This window comes from Tamandua tetradactyla, chromosome 12 (genome assembly GCF_023851605.1).
Source record: "Tamandua tetradactyla isolate mTamTet1 chromosome 12, mTamTet1.pri, whole genome shotgun sequence".
In the NCBI taxonomy this organism is placed as follows: Eukaryota; Metazoa; Chordata; class Mammalia; order Pilosa; family Myrmecophagidae; genus Tamandua; species Tamandua tetradactyla.
Genome location: NC_135338.1, coordinates 34,111,488 through 34,130,089, shown reverse-complemented (window position 1 = coordinate 34,130,089; position 18,602 = coordinate 34,111,488). Strand labels below are relative to the sequence as shown.

The 18,602-nt window shown below is 37.9% G+C and overlaps 1 protein-coding gene across 11 annotated transcripts in view; it reads left to right on the top strand.

Annotated features, from left to right (window-relative positions):
• The first annotated feature begins 491 nt into the window (after positions 1-491).
• Positions 492-18,602, top strand: part of MLH3 (mutL homolog 3) — a 36,208-nt gene continuing 18,097 nt past the window's right edge. For 3 of the 11 annotated variants that reach the window (XM_077123067.1, XM_077123074.1, XM_077123073.1), the window contains exons 1-6: positions 492-615; positions 2,044-5,370; positions 13,076-13,174; positions 13,894-13,979; positions 14,794-14,898; positions 16,188-16,260. In XM_077123067.1, the coding sequence (XP_076979182.1) occupies positions 2,106-5,370; positions 13,076-13,174; positions 13,894-13,979; positions 14,794-14,898; positions 16,188-16,260 (3,628 nt within the window). In that variant the 5' untranslated portion in view covers positions 492-615; positions 2,044-2,105. Of the gene's footprint in view, positions 800-2,043; positions 5,371-5,390; positions 5,814-13,075; positions 13,175-13,893; positions 13,980-14,793; positions 14,899-16,187; positions 16,261-18,602 lie in introns of those variants that run through there. The other 8 variants (XM_077123070.1, XM_077123071.1, XM_077123069.1 and 5 more) reach the window with 8 other exon arrangements.

Here is an 18,602-nt window from a genome sequence, read left to right as displayed (position 1 = left end):
AGTCTTGGGGTCCACATCTATAAAGACCATTGAGATAGATAGTTCTAGATAGTTCCTCAGGCTCTGTCGGCTCTGAAATGCTATAATTGTGTATGATAGAAGGATCGGAATTTATTCATTCATTGGGGGCCTACATATGCCAAGTACTGTTCTTTGCCATGGAGATGCAGCCCTAAGCAAAATGGACAAAATCTTTACCTTCATATAGCTTACATTCTATGGGAAAAAACAGGCATTAAGCAAGTAAGTTAAATATATAGTGAATTAAATGGTAGTCCATACAAAGTAGAGAAAAACCGGAAGCGGGGAAACGGAAAATTCAAGAAAAACATAAAAACAAAAGTGAAAATTACTAGGAACAGCCATTCACACCACCCCAGAAGAGCATATGAATAAGAACTGGTGGGGTGAATGTGTTGATATTCTGGGACGGATGAATTAATTTGGGAACATCAGGTGCGCATGCGCACTGGAGTGTCGCGGTTGGAAGGTTGCTCAGAAAGCCCCACAGGTGCGCATGCTCCTGGGCTTGCGCGTGCACGAGCCTCGAGAGCCGGCGTGCGCGCGTCTGGCGTACAAGGCGGTTGGTATCCAGGAGTTGAAGTGCGACTCGAGGTGACTTGGGGAAAAGTACGCGGCAGAAGGATGTTTCTGGGAGTTCTTTTGGCACCGGAAGGGTCGTGGTGACCGCTGTGAGCCAGTTTCTCGGACCCAGATGCGCAAGGGCTCCGAGAGGACCCTGCGGCCTTCCTTTTGTTTGACCGCCCACGTTAGTGCTGGCCCGAATTTCGGGCAGCAAGTTAGTTGGGGGAGGAAGCGGGGTCTGGGGCGTGGAGAGCGGTATGGGTGGAGCCGGAACCCGAGCCTGCCCTCCTGCACCCCTGTTGTAGCTGTTACGCTTGCGAGATCCCCGAGGCCTTCTTAGCTCTGAACCCGGATCGAGTCATCCCGGTTACCCCTGGGTCTTTGCCCTTGAAAGACTGGGATGTAATCAGCAAATCATTGCATTGTATTAATCGGAATATTTACTATCCGCTTCCACCTTCATTTGCTGCCGGCTGCAAAGTTCACTAGAAATTCTCAAGACTGAAATTATAGCCCTGATTTTCGCGGGTTTGAAAAGCCAGTCTTAGCAGCAACAAGAGGTCTAGTTTATGCTGATCTCTCATCAACTAAGAGGACTTTTAATTGCATTCGATTTTTTTTTTTAACCTGTAAGAAACCATAAAATCAAATTCAGACAACTCCTCACCATTATTGTTACTGCCAGGTAGTTTGTGGCTGTGGAAGCATCTGTAAAGATCAGAAGAGTATTAGTAATAATGACCTCCTAAAACCTTTTTAACAAAGTAATACATGTACAAGATTTAAAAATCAAATAGTTCAAATAGGTTTATAATGAAGAGGAAATTTCCGGCCTTACACCTTCCCATTCCCAGCCATTCTTCCCTGAAAATTACATGCACTACATTTAACCAATAATAATAATATTTTAGTACCCATCTCTCCCTGATATAAAAGTTTGATTTTTTTTCTCCTGTTGCTTTACTTTCCTTATTACAATGCCTAACCCTTCATTATAATTTTTTCTAAAAGTTACAGTTACTGTGTAATGTATAAATATTATTAAACTAGCTTGGAGGTTTTTTTCATGAATAATTTCTAGCTAATGTTTCTTAGCTGAATTTAGGCATCTGTTTTTGGTGAAGTGGTTAGCATTCTGAATATTGTCTTTATGGGTCAACTTCATGTGTGATTATGATTTCCCTTTAGGGCATGTTGAATTTACAAAGGAGCAGTGAAAATTTTGAAATTGCACATGCTGCTTTGGATATTAAATCCATTGCACCAAATGTGAGCTGTGTGGTTTGCCTAGAGATCAGAGCCATACATTTTTATTTTGTTTTACAATTTGGTTTAATAAAAGAAATTTCATTTACATCAAATGATATTTCTTTATAATGCTCGGGGGGAAAAATGGGTAGTACTTTGTAACTGAAGCTTTGATAGTGTATGTGTGTGTGTGTGTGTTTCCTCCCATAGGCAATTATTTCCTGTCAGAAAAGGAAACCACCGCTTGGCATTCTCACCAGTTTCTACCTGCCATGATCAAGTGCTTGTCAGATGAAGTACAAGCCAAACTGCGTTCTGGTTTGGCCATAAGCTCCTTAGGCCAATGTGTTGAGGAACTTGCCCTCAACAGTATTGATGCTGAAGCAAAATGTGTGGCTATCCGGGTGAATATGGAAACCTTTCAAGTTCAAGTGATAGACAATGGATTTGGGATGGGAAGTGATGATGTAGACAAGGTGGGAAATCGTTATTTCACCAGTAAATGCAGCTCTATTCAGGACTTGGAGAACCCAAGCTTTTATGGTTTCCGAGGAGAGGCTTTGGCAAGTATAGCTGACATGGCCAGTGCTGTGGAAATTTCATCCAAGAAATGCAGGACATTGAAAACTTTTGTGAAACTGTTTCAAAATGGAAAAGCCCTGAAAGCTTGTGAAGCTGACTTGATTAGACCAAGTGCTGGGACAACTGTAACTGTATATAACCTATTTTACCAATTACCTGTGAGGAGGAAATGCATGGATCCTAGACTGGAGTTTGAGAAGGTTAGACAGAGAATAGAAGCTCTTTCACTCATGCACCCTTCCATTTCTTTCTCTTTAAGAAATGATGTTTCTGGTTCCATGGTTCTTCAACTCCCTAAGACCAAAGATGTATGTTCCCGATTTTGTCAAATTTATGGACTTGGTAGATCCCAAAAGTTAAAAGAAATAAAATTCAAATATAAGGAGTTTGAGCTTAGTGGCTATATCAGCTCTGAAGCACATTATAATAAGAATATGCAGTTTTTATTTGTGAACAGAAGACTAGTTTTAAGGACAAAGTTGCATAAACTCATTGATTTTTTATTAAGGAAAGAAAGTATTATATGCAAACCAAAGAATGGCTCTGCCAGTAAACAGATGAACTCAAGTCCTCGCCATCGGTCTAACCCAGAATTTCATGGGATATATGTAATCAATGTGCAGTGCCAATTCTCTGAGTATGATGTATGCATCGAACCAGCAAAAACTCTAATTGAGTTTCAGAACTGGGATGCTCTCTTGGTTTGTATTCAGGAAGGAGTGAAAATGTTTTTAAAGCAAGAAAAATTGTTTTTGGAATTATCAGGCGAAGACATTAAGGAATTTAGTGAAGATAATGACTTTAATTTATTTGGTGTGTCCTCTGATGAGAAGTATGCCCAGATCAGTTTCCAGGAAGCATGTCACAATATTTTGGATTCCTATGAAATGTATAATTTGCAATCAAAAGCTGTGAAAAGAAAAGCTACTACAGAAAATACAAACATGCAGAATTCTAGAGATTCAGAAGCTGTCAAACAAAAGACAAATGATTCTTTTTTTTCCACCTGTAAGCAAGATGGTACAGGCCATAGTGAAATGATGGGGTCATCTTTACAAAACAAAGATATCTCTTGCTCAGAGTCAAGGATCCTGGGACAAGAGACGGTTGAAGCACCAGAATCAGAAGAAAATGAGAAACATAAATCTTGCTTGGAAATGAACTCTTCAGAAAATCTATGCAGAACCAGTTCAGAAATGTTTGCAAGCCCTTTTCAAGCACCACATCACTTTGAGAATAATGGGGAAGATCTAGAAATGCAGAAAGTAAGTACTATTGTAAGTGGTATGGCTGCCAACATCCTGAAAGGTAATAGAATTCAGAATCACCTAGAAAGATTTAAAGATGCTAGTGAAATGGGATGCCGACTTCTGCCATTTGAGACAATATTATTGAGGACACATGGTGCTCAGAGAGAAGAGGAAAGAAAAGAAGAACCTTGCAACTGTGGGGAAAAAAACATTTTTAGTTATAGACAAGTTAAATTATGTTCCACAGGCTTTATAACTCATGTGGTACAAAGTGAGCAAAGTGAGAAATCAACTGAAACAGAACTTTCATTTAAAAATTCTGTTCAACCTGGTCCTGTGAGTGCCAAAGAATCCTTTGAAAATAGAACCCAGCGTTCAATCGAGGTGCCAAATATGAAAGATTTAACCAGCACTTTAAGTGAAGAATCTGTTCAACTGCCCAACAAAACATTTTCCAGAACAAATATAAGTTGTGGACTAGAGAACAAACCTATTGCAACTCATAAAAATTTTGCTGTTTTTCAGGAAGGTGGTAAAAACTCACATCCAAATTGCTTATTGCATGATACATCCTCTTCTTTTCCTTGGTGTAGAAATGTTTCAAATGATGGTAAGAAAGCAGATAAATTTATTGGTTCCTCCAAACCCACAGCCCATAAGAAGCTAAGCTTGAGTTCCCAAGTAGGATCTTTAGAGAAGTTTAAGAGACAATATGGGAACATCAAAAATCCTCTCAATACAGAAGTGAAAGAAAATAATAATTTTGAAATCACTACCAATTTCATTCCTCAAATTGAACCTGACATTCCACGTAAAAACAAGAACCACTTAAACAACTCTGATATTGGTAAAATCACTACTTTGAAACATAATGATTCAAATAATTGTCAGCCAGTAAGTCACATCCTTTATTCAGAGACGTTTCCATTCTTCAAGGAAGAAGACAGTTTGAAACAAGACATGCCTTGTCCAAGAGAAAATCCTGTAACTCTAAAGGAGTTAATTCACTTTAACAGAAAACCTTTGAATGTTGAGAACTCACCTGAATCACTAGCCTCTAAATTGTCCAGAATGAAGGGTTCTGATAAAGAGCCTCAAACAGTGGAGATTATGAATCATTTTAACAAACTTCCACAATCAGATTCCAATAGGAATGATGGTGAGTTGTGCACTGGGTTAATTCTAGATCCTTGTAAGTTATTTAAAAAAGCAGAAAGTGGCATCATCCTAATGTCAGACTCTGTCACACAGGATAATCCAATCAATAAAGATAGAGAAACATTTTCTAGCAGCAGTACAACAGAGAACTGTGTGATTCCAGAAATGCCTTTGGAATTACCCTTTAATAATTCTAAAGTTATCGATATAGCTTCAGATGTTCTTACTGTATCTTCAGAACAGCTGCTAGGAGGTCCTGACTCCTCCCCCAGTCAAATGTTAACGAGTCATGTAGAAGATTCCACAGCTGACCAAAATGGAGCTTGTTTACAAAATGAGGAATCTAAAGCAGGAGCTTGTTCTGAAAATGAAGAGTTAAGCACATGTTCTTTGGATTGGCAGCAGCATTTTGATGTAGCCCTGGGAAGAATGGTTTACATCAACAGAATAACTGGACTTAGCACATTCATTGCTCCTACTGAGGATATTCAGGCTGCTTGTACTCAAGACCTGACAACTGTGGCTGTGAGTGTTATACATGAGAATGGTAAGTATGTTATGTTCACTGGTATTAAATGCTTTTGAAGATGAGAATAATACTCAAGAAACAAAATACTCATTGCTCAAAGAGATTATCACAGTACATAGAAGCCGTTTGAAAATTAATGGTAAAACATCATGTTTTGTGGTATATGAAAGTTCTCTAGGTCCCAAACTATTTAAATCTAGAAATACCACAAAAGACTGATACAGGATGGAAGTGTACTTATTTGTGTGTTTATGGATATACATATATGTAAGAGTGAGGGTGAGACAGTCAAATTTTAATAAAAATGGTACTACAAATAACTGAGAAGATCACAGTGTTTCCCTATCCTTCTTTTCCCACCCTCCCAAACACACAATTGTACCTTCTTAGGAATTTGTTTTTAGAGGCACCTGCAGAACTGCTGTGGTATTTTTCCTGAAGATTCCCTCTGTGGCTCTCAGGTAAGGACCAGAATGATCTTACAGTCAGCCTAAGATTTCCCAATATGATTTGTGTCTCAGTATACTACTCCATGAACTCTTTATATTTAGAAAGGACTTGATTACAATTTTTTTTGGAATGTAGGTTAAGTATGTACTTTCATAACTATACTTTTCAAATGTTCTTCTTATAATGCATGTTACTCTACCTGATCTGCTTCTGGTGTAAGTTACTGTTATTCAGGAAGACAATAATGTGGCCTTTAGATCATACCCCAAGGCTGCCTTAGACCCTAGGACTCGCAGTTCTCAGGTCTCAGTCAGTAGTAAAAGTGATACTCTTTTGGCAGTGTGTTGAGAGCCAGATGTTGAGAGATAATAAAACTGATTTCCATCTGGCCATCTGCCTATAATCTTGGTTTTGCACAAAGAAGATAACCATTAAATGTGTCTCAATATTAGAAGACTTACATGCTCTAAAAGAATAAATTGTATGAATGCAATTGCAAAGCAACTTATTGTTTCTCCTTCGGATGAATATTTCTAGTAGGAGGCTCTAAGTTATTTAAGATACTAATACCTTTACTTTTCAATATATTTTCCATGTAAAAAAAAAGTAATCACTGAAGTAACTTGAAGTCATTAAATAGAAGAAGAAAATGCTTTTACCTTTTTTTTAAACTTGTATTTCAGTTCTAATTTGGCTTGTCTTTTTTTTATTAGAGAAACTGTGGGTTTGCAGAACAATCATGCATAAAATACAGAATTCCCATATACCACCCTGCTATTAACACCTTGTGGTTGGAATGGCACATTTGTTACAATAGATGAGAGCACATTTTTATAATTCTGCTAATAACCAAAGTCCATAGCTTAACTTAGGATTCATTATATATGTGGTGAAACTATTCATGGATTTTTAAAAAAATTTTATTCTAGTACCATATATACAACTGACATCTCCCTTTTAAACTACATTCAAATTTAGAATTCAGTGCTGTTAATTACATTCTCAGTGTTGCGCTACCCTCACCACAATCCTGGATCAAAACTTTTCTGTCATCCCAAACAAAAACTCTGTGCATTTTAATCCTTAACTCCCTATTCCCTAACCCCACCCTATCCCCTGGTAACCTGTAGTCCACAGTCTGACTTTGTGAGTTTGCTTATTCTAATTATTTCATATCCTTTTGTGTCTGGCTTATTTCACTCAACATGATGTCTTCAGAGTTCCTCCATGTTGTTGCATCTGTCTGAACTTCATTCCTTTTTATGGCTGAATAATATTCCACTGTATGGCTTTACCATTTTTGTTTATCCATTCTTTGGTTGATGGGCACTTGCGTTGCTTTTGTCAGCTCTGAGTAATGCCACTGTGCACATCGGGGTGCACATGTACAGTTGAACCATATTATACAGTCAGTGGCTCACAATATTAGCACATAGTTGTGTATTCTTTACCATGATCATTTTAAGAACCTTTGCATCACTCCAGAAAAAGAAAAAAAAGAACTCATGCAGCTCATACCCCTTACCCCTCCCTCTCATTGACCCACAGTATTTCAATCTACCCAATTTTTACCCTTTCTCTCCCCCTATTATTTACTTTTTATCCTGTTTTTATTCATCTGTCGTTAACCCTGTATAAAAGGAACATCAGACACAAGGTCCTCACAATCACACAATCACACTGTAAAAGCTACATAGTTATACAGTCTTCTTCAAGAATCAAGCCTACCGGGATACAGTTCAACAGTTCCAGGTCCTTTACTCCAGCCGCTCCAGTACCATCTGGTTCTGGGCTTTTCTTTGCTGAGGGGGGTTTTGATTACTGATTCATTTCTTTACTAGTTATTGGTTTGTTGAGAGCCTCTATTTCTTCTTGAGTCAGTGAGTTTCTAGGAGTTTATCCATTTCATCTAGGTTATCTAATTTGTTGGCATACTGTTGTGTTTTTTATTGGGGTCCATAGTTTTGTTCCCCTTTACATTTCTGATTTTAGTTTTTTTATGTCCTCTCTCATTTTTTTCTTTGTCAGTCTGGGTAAAGGTTCATTGGGTTTATTGATATTTTCAGAAAACCAACTTTTGTTTTGTTGATTCTATTTTTGTAATCTTTCATTGCACATCATACATTTTAATATTTTTAAATGTTAACTCTGGTATTATTCCCTTAGATTTCTGCTTCTTGAGTTTGTAACAAGCTGGTGATATGACAAGAGTTTTTCAGTGCCAGCCTTCCTATTTGGAAGCTCTGCCCAAGGCGAATGCAAAGTGCAGGGTCCTTCTTGTCTTTTTCGGGTGTCTCGTCCTGGGCTGTGCTTGCTAGTGGCTTAGGCATTCCCCTGATTACGGGAGTTTGAATGCCCCCTCTACTTCCCAGGAGACAGACCCTTCTCTCTTTCCCAGATAATGGACTGCTGGACTTAAAGCAGGTAAGCCTTTCACTCAGGCTGTCCATCTTAGTTGTTTCTTATACTGCTTTTGTTGTCTCAGTCAGCTTTTGCCTGGAGGGCAAGTTGTCAGAGGGGAACTTGTGAGGAGTTTCCCAAGTCAGTCTTTCCCAGCAGGAACAAGTCCAGGGACCCTCAAAGAGGCACCAGTCAGCTTCAGACTGCCCTGGAGAGGAGATGAGGAAGGGGCCAAGAAGGGCACCCAGAGCTGCTTCTACAGTTTCCCAATGCTGTACTTTCTTGATTTTTCCAGCAGATGCAGTCCTTTAACTGTCCTCTGCAGCTTGGAGGGAGCATTCTGTCTTTCATCCTTCTCTGCCACCTTTGTCTGGGGTGGGTTGAAACAGTGGCTGCCCCCAGAGCTGGGTCTCCAGCGATCCAAACTAGCTAATTAAAAGCTGGAATCAGTGATCAGCCCCTGCCCACCCCAGATCTTGGCTGGCACCAGCATGCTATGCCAGGTGCTGGACCCTCCTGCTGCCTCCCATGGAAGTAGGAAGTGGGCACCAGTAACTAACCTGGGGAAAGAGCAGTTTACTAGTATTTACCATAATTTACCAGCCTTTTCTTCCCATTCTTCTCTGGAGAATGTACAGTATTCTGCTGGACTTTGGAATTTTGAAATATCTGATTGAGACAGTTCCTGACTGTTGAGTAGTTCTAGTAGAGGTAATGATTCCTGGAGCTTCCAATTCAGCTGTCTTCCCACCAGCCCCTTTTTCCTTTTTAATATTGCTCCTGAGTTTGTTAGATTGCTCTTGAAGACCCATATGTTTTTTTTTTATTAATTAACAGAAAAAAAGAAATTAACCCAACATTTAGAAATCATACCATTCTACATATGCAATCAGTAATTCTTAACATCATCACATAGATGCATGATCATCGTTTCTTAGTACATTTGCATCGGTTTAGAAGAACTAGCAACACAACAGAAAAAGATATAGAATGTTAATATAGAGAAAAAAAATAAAAGTAATAATAATAGTAAAAAAAAGAAAAAAAAACCTATAGCTCAGATGCAGCTTCATTCAGTGTTTTAACATGATTACTTTACAATTAGGTATTATTGTGCTGTCCATTTTTGAGTTTTTGTATCTAGTCCTGTTGCACAGTCTGTATCCCTTCAGCTCCAATTACCCATTATCTTACCCTGTTTCTAACTCCTGCTGGACTCTGTTACCAACGACATATTCCAAGTTTATTCTCGAATGTCGGTTCACATCAGTGGGACCATACAGTATTTGTCCTTTAGTTTTTGGCTAGACTCACTCAGCATAATGTTCTCTAGGTCCATCCATGTTATTACATGCTTCATAAGTTTATCCTGCCTTAAAGCTGCATAATATTCCATCGTATGTATATACCACAGTTTGTTTAGCCACTCGTCTGTTGATGGACATTTTGGCTGTTTCCATCTCTTTGCAATTGTAAATAACGCTGCTATAAACATTGGTGTGCAAATGTCCGTTTGTGTCTTTGCCCTTAAGTCCTTTGAGTAGATACCCAGCAATGGTATTGCTGGGTCGTATGGCAATTCTATATTCAGCTTTTTGAGGAACCGCCAAACTGCCTTCCACAGCGGTTGCACCATTTGACGTTCCCACCAACAGTGGATAAGTGTGCCTCTTTCTCCGCATCCTCTCCAGCACTTGTCATTTTCTGTTTTGTTGATAATGGCCATTCTGGTGGGTGTGAGATGATATCTCATTGTGGTTTTGATTTGCATTTCTCTAATGGCCAGGGACATTGAGCATCTCTTCGTGTGCCTTCTGGCCATTTGTATTTCCTCTTCTGATAGGTGTCTGTTCAAGTCTTTTTCCCATTTTGTAATTGGGTTGGCTGTCTTTTTGTTGTTGAGTTGAACAATCGCTTTATAAATTCTGGATACTAGACCTTTATCTGATATGTCATTTCCAAATATTATCTCCCATTGTGTAGGCTGTCTTTCTACTTTCTTGATGAAGTTCTTTGATGCACAAAAGTGTTTAATTTTGAGGAGCTCCCATTTATTTATTTCCTTCTTCAGTGCTCTTGCTTTAGGTTTAAGGTCCATAAAACCGCCTCCAATTGTAAGTTTCATAAGATATCTCCCAACATTTTCCTCTAACTGTTTTATGGTCTTAGACCTAATGTTTAGATCTTTGATCCATTTTGAGTTAACTTTTGTATAGGGTGTGAGATATGGGTCTTCTTTCATTCTTTTGCATATGGATATCCAGTTCTCTAGGCACCATTTATTGAAGAGACTGTTCTGTCCCAGGTGAGTTGGCTTGACTGCCTTATCAAAGATCAAATGTCCATAGATTAGAGGGTCTATATCTGAGCACTCTATTCGATTCCATTGGTCGATATATCTATCTTTATGCCAATACCATGCTGTTTTGACCACTGTGGCTTCATAATATGCCTTAAAGTCAGGCAGCGCGAGACCTCCAGCTTCGTTTTTTTTCCTCAAGATACTTTTAGCAATTTGGGGCACCCTGCCCTTCCAGATAAATTTGCTTATTGGTTTTTCTATTTCTGAAAAATACGTTGTTGGGATTTTGATTGGTATTGCATTGAATCTGTAAATCAATTTAGGTAGGCTTGACATCTTAACTATATTTAGTCTTCCAATCCATGAACACGGTATGCCCTTCCATCTATTTAGGTCTTCTGTGATTTCTTTTAACAGTTTTTTGTAGTTTTCTTTGTATAGGTCTTTTGTCTCTTTAGTTAAATTTATTCCTAGGTATTTTATTCTTTTAGTTGCAATTGTAAATGGGATTCGTTTCTTGATTTCCCCCTCAGCTTGTTCATTACTAGTGTATAGAAATGCTACAGATTTTTGAATGTTGATCTTGTAACCTGCTACTTTGCTGTACTCATTTATTAGCTCTAGTAGTTTTGTTGTGGATTTTTCTGGGTTTTCGATGTATAGTATCATATCGTCTGCAAACAGTGATAGTTTTACTTCTTCCTTTCCAATTTTGATGCCTTGTATTTCTTTTTCTTGTCTAATTGCTCTGGCTAGAACCTCCAACACAATGTTGAATAATAGTGGTGATAGTGGACATCCTTGTCTAGTTCCTGATCTTAGGGGGAAAGTTTTCAATTTTTCCCCATTGAGGATGATATTAGCTGTGGGTTTTTCATATATTCCCTCTATCATTTTAAGGAAGTTCCCTTGTATTCCTATCTTTTGAAGTGTTTTCAGCAGGAAAGGATGTTGAATCTTGTCAAATGCCTTCTCTGCATCAATTGAGATGATCATGTGATTTTTCTGCTTTGATTTGTTGATATGGTGTAAGACCCATATGTTTTTTGATCTGTGCAGTTTTGTGTCCCGATTTACACTGAATGCTTATCATAGGTAAATCTGAGGTACTGGCCCCTCATCTCCCTGATATGTGGAAGTTTCTGTATGGTGCCAAAAACTAACTGGATGACATTAAACTGTGCTATAATTGTTGCTGAGACAAAGGGGAAAGTCTTGGCTGCTGCATTCAATATCTGCTCCTGTTAAATGATTGTAAATATTTAAAACTCTTCAACCTACTTTACTTTCTGGATTAGCAAGTCTTGTAGTGAACTTTTGAGAGTCATGTTAACTTATAGTTTCGTAATAAAAAAAAGGTTTTTTTTGGTACAGAATCAAGTTCCATGAAAAGACGGTTCCTAAGACCCTTCATTCACATGGAATGTTACCTTTCAGGAAATGCCTGATGTATAGGAAGACATTAGGACATAGTAGAACCATATATAAAAACATTACATAAAATAAAGTAAGAGGTCAATTTTATTATACAGAAGTGAGGATCTATGAAGGCAATTTTAAGGAATAATGACAAGCCCTCAAACCCTGGCAATTTTTTCTTCAAAAAGTACTTGTCGGCCCTTTCTTTTGCCAGTGACACAACCTTATTTCACCTCACACTTTAATTTTTTCATTCCAATTTAATGTCTCTCCAGTTTTTGTTCAGCAGGTTTGTTTTTTGAAATAATAGTTTCATCATATTTTACTCCTGTTCAGATGCTGTCAAATTGAACGTTATTTCTAAAACTCAAATATGATCATATTTCTGAGAAAACAGTAGATTGGGGTTAGATTTTACAGGCTTTGGAGTTTGAATCAAAAACTTTCATTCATTCATCTATTCATTTATTCATTTAACATCTTTTTTATTGTTCACACTTCGCTAGGTGCTGCCACACTGTAGATGAACCAGCTTTGCTTTCCCAGTCTGTTAGGGAAGGCAGCTATCAAAGCATAGTTATAATGAGATAAATGTTATAATAGAGACAAATATTGGAATAGAGAAACAAGTATATTGGAGATTTGGAAAGGCTTCAACTAAGCTATGAAGAATAACAAGTACCACTATATGTCTAACACGGGGTCTCTCAACCACAGCACTGTTGACATTTGAGACTTATAATTCCTTGTTGTGGGCACTGTTCTATGCATTATAGGATATGTAGCAGCATCCTTGGCCTCCATCTGCTAGAGACTAGTAGCGCCCTCCAAGTTGTAACAACCAAAAATGTCTCAAGATGTTGCCAAATGTCCCCCCCCCAGTTCGAAATTGTCCCCCTTTGCAAGCCAGTGTGAATTATTCTAAGTTCTCATTTTGTCTAGTATGGATGGATAAAAGGACTAGGCATTCATGTAGATTCCTAAATTAGTAGAATGATCTCATTAAAGAATTTCTAACTCTCAATTTAGTGTTTTAGTAGTCTGCCTTATGTTTTCATTCAGTTTGCGCAGAAAGAGATTTTATGGAATTTGTTTTTAATAGTTTATTTGTATTTTGGGTTCAAAATCTAGGTTTTTCTTTTTTATATTTAGGGTCTCAGTACAGGTGTCATCCTTTTAGAAGCGAACTTGTTCTTCCTTTCCTTCCTAGAACTCGGGAAGAGAGGACTGTGATGAGACAGAATAACAAAGGTAGGGGCAGTGACAGATTTTGGAGACAACTAGTACATACCGTACCACCTAACTCCAAAAACAAAGCAAGATGCATTAATAAGCTTGATCAGTGTCAGCTGTGCCTTCCTGGAACCAAGAATTCCCCGTGGTCCTATTTAACAGCTGAAGAAAGTAATTCAGTGCATGCATTTAGATCAGAAATTACTTTTCCAGACTTGAGGTCAATACTAGGTGATTATACACAGTCTGCAGTATTTCGTGATTGGGGAAAATGTCTCTTATTTTTAAAAGACTGGAGTTGCACTCCATATTGTGGTAATTTTATCTAAGCAAAACTCTTGACTTAGGAAAAAAGCTATAAACATCTATTAATTTTTATATATTTGTTTCAGAAAATAGGGGAGATTTTTACCTACTAATTCAAGCCACACTTTCTTCTGGACTTATAATATCAGAAGATACAGTCATCAACTATAGTTTAAAAAGAATAGATCAAGGGTGGGCAACGGTGACTCAGTGGCAGAGTTCTCGCCTCCTGTGCCAGAGACCCGGGTTCGATTCCTCGTGCCTTCCCATGCAAAAAAAGAGTGATAGATCAAGATTAAGAGAGGCAACAAACACTGACCATTTGTAGAATATAGGAACAATGTTTCTGATCTTTGATCTTGAGGCTGCACCAAACCTTTTCCTTGAGGCTTTCATTAGAAGCCGATTTTACCTATCCTCTTTTGCCCTAGATACTGGGGAAGATGCTACTTGTAGCCAGTCACTTCAGTCTTTGTTCTCAGAATGGGACAATCCAGTTTTTGCCCGTTATCCAGAGGTGAGTGTGCAGCACTTTTTCTCTTGTTATTTTAAAACTTTGAATTTCATTTAGTAGGTAGGGGTATGAATGACAATGCTACTTTGTAATTATGAATGAGAAACCAAAGATGTTTCTAAATAATTTACCTAGAATTTAAATATCTGACACAGAGAGGAGGAATGAAAATTCATAGCATTTTGGAAGATCAGGCATTTTAGACGAAACTAGTTTGATCGGTTGTATGAATAGTCACGTGTTTACCATTCTTAAAAGCAAAGTATGGGCGGGCAGTGGTGGTTCAGTGACAGAGTTTTTGCCTGCCATGCTGAAGACCCAGGTTTGATCCCAGTGCCTGCCCATGCAAAAACAAAAAAAAAGCAAAGTATGCAGGTTGGTAATAATAAACTGTTATCATTAGGTAAAGTAGAGAATCTTTGACTAGAGAAACAGTTTATCATTGGACCTGAGTGTTCTCTTGAGTGTATGTGATCACAGAATGCGCTGTGTGTGTTGTAATGAGGGTGTATGTAGATGAGCATTTGATTACTGATTCTTCAGTTAAAATGTCTTTCAAGACTTGAACATGGAGTATAGACAAATTTTTCTGAAACAATATTGGTCTTTGTCAGTCATTGTGTTTATAAAGAGAAATTGTTATTAAGACTATAATTCATAAAGCCTTTTGAATTTCTGTAAGTTGCCTAAATTCAGTCCACTTTTAGTAGGCTTTATGAAAATGAATTTTTTAAATGCACTTTTAGATCTTTGGTAAAACAGTTCTGCAGACATAAAAAATTAAAATTTAAATGATTTTTGTGCTGGGTCTTTCTAGGTTGCTGTTGATGTAAGCAGTGGCCAGGCTGAGAGCTTAGCAGTTAAAATTCACAACATCTTGTACCCCTATCGTTTCACCAAAGAAATGATTCATTCAATGCAGGTAAAAGCTTGACTTTGAAATCTCATAAAAATATGCATAAAGGCTAAGCTAGATGAACTATTATGAAATTAGCTTTATTCAGTGATACAGGCCACCCTGGTTAAGGTACAGGTGTTTTTTAATGTCACTGGAACTTCTATCATCAAAAGAGAAAGCAAGAAACTAATAATTACAAAGAATGAAATGTCCTCAGTAGTGTGAGCAGGTTTGGAGGGATGAATTATGGACTCAGGCTCAGAATTTCAAGGATTGTTAAGGTATTTCTGCAAAGGATTTACATTAACTTTATATTTAACAATGATTTGTAAATCAATAAGGTGTTCTAGAGATATTGTCCTCAAACATATGTAACAATGCCCTTTTTTAAAAAACCCTCTATCATGTATGGTTACAGATGACATGGCTCAAAAGAGCCCAAATTGAAGAGTTCCAGTAATAAAAGAGACATACTGTCACCATCTCTTTTTCTGTTTTGTCCTCTATATACTTTTTTTTTTTTTCTTACATGGGCAGGCACCAGGAAATGAACCCGGGTCCTCTGGCATGGCAGGCGAGCATTCTTGCCTGCTGAGCCACCGTGGCCTGCCCTGTCTTCTATATACTTTTATACTAGTCTGGCTCTCTCAGACTCCTTGTTTTCAATATGGAAACAAAATAGAAGGTTGGACAAATCCAGGTGGATTCCTAACCTGGTGATGACCTGGTAACATACAAGCAGTTGATGCAGAAATAGCCCCTAGGACAGTGGTGTGAGCTGGAGGGACCTATATGCCTGGGCAGAGGAGCTGCCAAGATCTAAAGCTACAAGTGGCCTTTAACCGTGCTTTCATGCACTAGCCTCTCCAAAATGGTTTTCATGGCTTTTGCATAAATTTAAAAAATTGGTTTCAGCCCCATTTATTAACAGTCTCTGGTGATATTAATAATTCTCTGGTCATATCAATATCACCTATTAATAAGAGTTATATTTTGAGGAGAAATTTCAGATCTATTCTAAAGTTTTGTCAGCATGACCCTCTTACATCTCTTTTAATATCATTCTCTTTTAGTTTGTGTTCCCAGATAGTCTCCCTCCTTTTATGTTTTCTAATAATTTTATTTGCCCATTCTTTTATCTACCCTAATGACTCCCTCAGGTTCATTAGCACTTCACCTCAGTCTTAGATAGGAATGTTATAAAGCAAAAGACTCTCACTGATCAGTGATAATGTACAGTTTTCTCTTTCCATGCAGATAAGTCTTTGTTAATTTTTATTTAATGTTGTGCCACTTATTTGAATGTATGGCAGGTTCTTCAACAAGTGGATAACAAGTTTATTGCCTGTTTAATGAGCACTAAGGCTGAAGAGAATGGCAGGGCAGGTAAGAGTGGAACTTGGGCTTGATTAATAATCAACTGGTCTTCTCTTTTTTGTTTGTTTTATCTTTTAAAAAATATCTCTATTGAGATATCTTGACACACACACACAGTCCATCCAAAGTATACAATCAGTGGCTCACAATATCATCACATAGTGTGTGTTCCTCACCATGATCATATATCAACCGGTCTTCTGATAGCCTCCATTTAAGGTCATTTTTTGATGTACAGTACAGTTTCAGTGAAATGGACAGATCAGGGAAAACCAATCTAAATTAATGTTATGAAGCAACCATTTTAAAGTACATTTAGTTTTATTAGGCACACATATACACATACATTAAACTCTCTTCAGTAGTTACTTTGGGAGTGACAATCAGGATGGGTAAAGGGTGATTTTCACCTTTTACTCTTAATGTTTTATATTGTTTGACTTTTTAATAATGACTGTTTTCATGTATCCCCTTTATAATAATAGAAAGTTACTATATATAACAGTTAGATCACATATATATAACAACTTTGCTAAGTTTATCAAGAATTACATAGAATCTCTTTGTGGGCTGCTTTAATCAAACAGTAATAGTTGGTACATCCTGACAACTCAGTCAACAAATATTGATTGAGTGCCTGTTGTGTACCAGGGACTGTGATAGGCCACAGGGATACAGTGATGAGCAAAGTGTTACATACAGAACAAACGATAATCACACAAACACATACAGTTTTAACTCTAACTAGTGTTACGGAGGAGAGCTGCAGGATGCTATAAGAACCTGTGTTGGAAGATTTGATTTAGTCAAGGAGGTCAAGGAAATCTTTCTTGGTAAAGTGAAATCTGAAGTATGAGTATGCATTAACTAGGCAAAGGGAAGGAGAAGTATTCCAGGCAGAGGGATTGACATATGCAGAGTTCCTTCAGTGGAAGGGAGCAGGGCAGGCACAAATGGAATTAAGTGAGAAGTGAGATGAGGCTAGAGAGGTAGGAACCAGATCTTAATGCCTGATAAAAAAGCTTTTTCTTTGTTTCAAGAAACAACTGGAAGCGATTGAAGGCTTTTTGTTCTCTTTTGTTTATTTATTTATTTAGATTCTGTTTTTTGGGGGGGATGGTACATGTCCTGACATATTTGCATTCTGAAAAGATTGCTCTGGTTGCAGTGTGGAGAATGGATTGAGAGTGGGAGTGGAGTCCTAGTTACTACAGGGAGATTCTTCAGAGGATATTGCAATATCTAAGACATGATGGTTAGCTGAGACCAGGGTGTACTAAAGAGAAGTGAAAGTATTGGAAAGATATCTGGGAGGTAAAGTCAACAGTTGTTGATGACTGAATAGATACCAGGAAGGTATATCAAAGATGACTCATAGATTTCTGGCCTCCATAGCTGAGTGGATGATAATGCATTCGCTGATCCAGGAGACACAAGAGAACCAAGATAGAGGAGGAGTAGGCATGGAGGATGAAAATCATGAGTTCAGTTTGGACATGCTGCTTCTGATATCTTTTTGAAATCTTGAAGAAGAGATGTTAAGAATGGGGTTGGATATTACAGGTCTGGACTGGATGAGTGGTCTGACATGGAGATATAAATTTGAGTTGTCAGCAAGAAGTTGGTCATTGAAGTCATGGGTATGAACTTTACCACCTAGAAAAAGAGTGAAGAGCGAGGAGAGGAAAGGTTCTGAATCGAGAATAATCCCCAGCATTTAATGGCTGGGTAGAAAGGGTGAACCTGCAAAAGAGATTTAGAAGGAGCAGCTAAGGAAATGGGGAGAAAACAGAAGAATATTGTTTTCCGAAGCCTATACTTAGTGACAGAAGCTGCTGAGAGGTCAAGTGAGATGAGAACCAAGCATCTCTGATGGATAATGTGGCAGTGGAGGCCAGGGACTTTACCAAGTGAGAGCTGTTTCAGAGAAGAGATGGGCAGGCTGCTTACAGACATAGCAGAGAGAGACTCAGAAATCCGATGGTACCACAGAAGAGAAGGAATAGAAGAAGAGGAGCATGTGTGAAAGGAGGGCTTGTTTGTTTTTTATTGTTTTTTTTTTATTGGGAGAATCTGGAGCACATTTACAAGAGATTATTAATAGTATAAATTCCCTGAAAAGGCCTGAGGGGCTGAGAGCCCTGAGCAACAGTGGAGGTGGACCTGTCGGTGAATGCTTGCAAAGTTTGAAAGCAGTTAATGTTCTTTGTATATTAAAATATTCCCCTTTTTATTGTTTATAATGTATATTTATTTAGTAAATGTTATAAAAGATTAAAAACAAAGTAACCTAAGTTCTGTCAGAATTATCCTAAATATAGAATTAGGAACTAGTAAAGGTCAAATTCCTT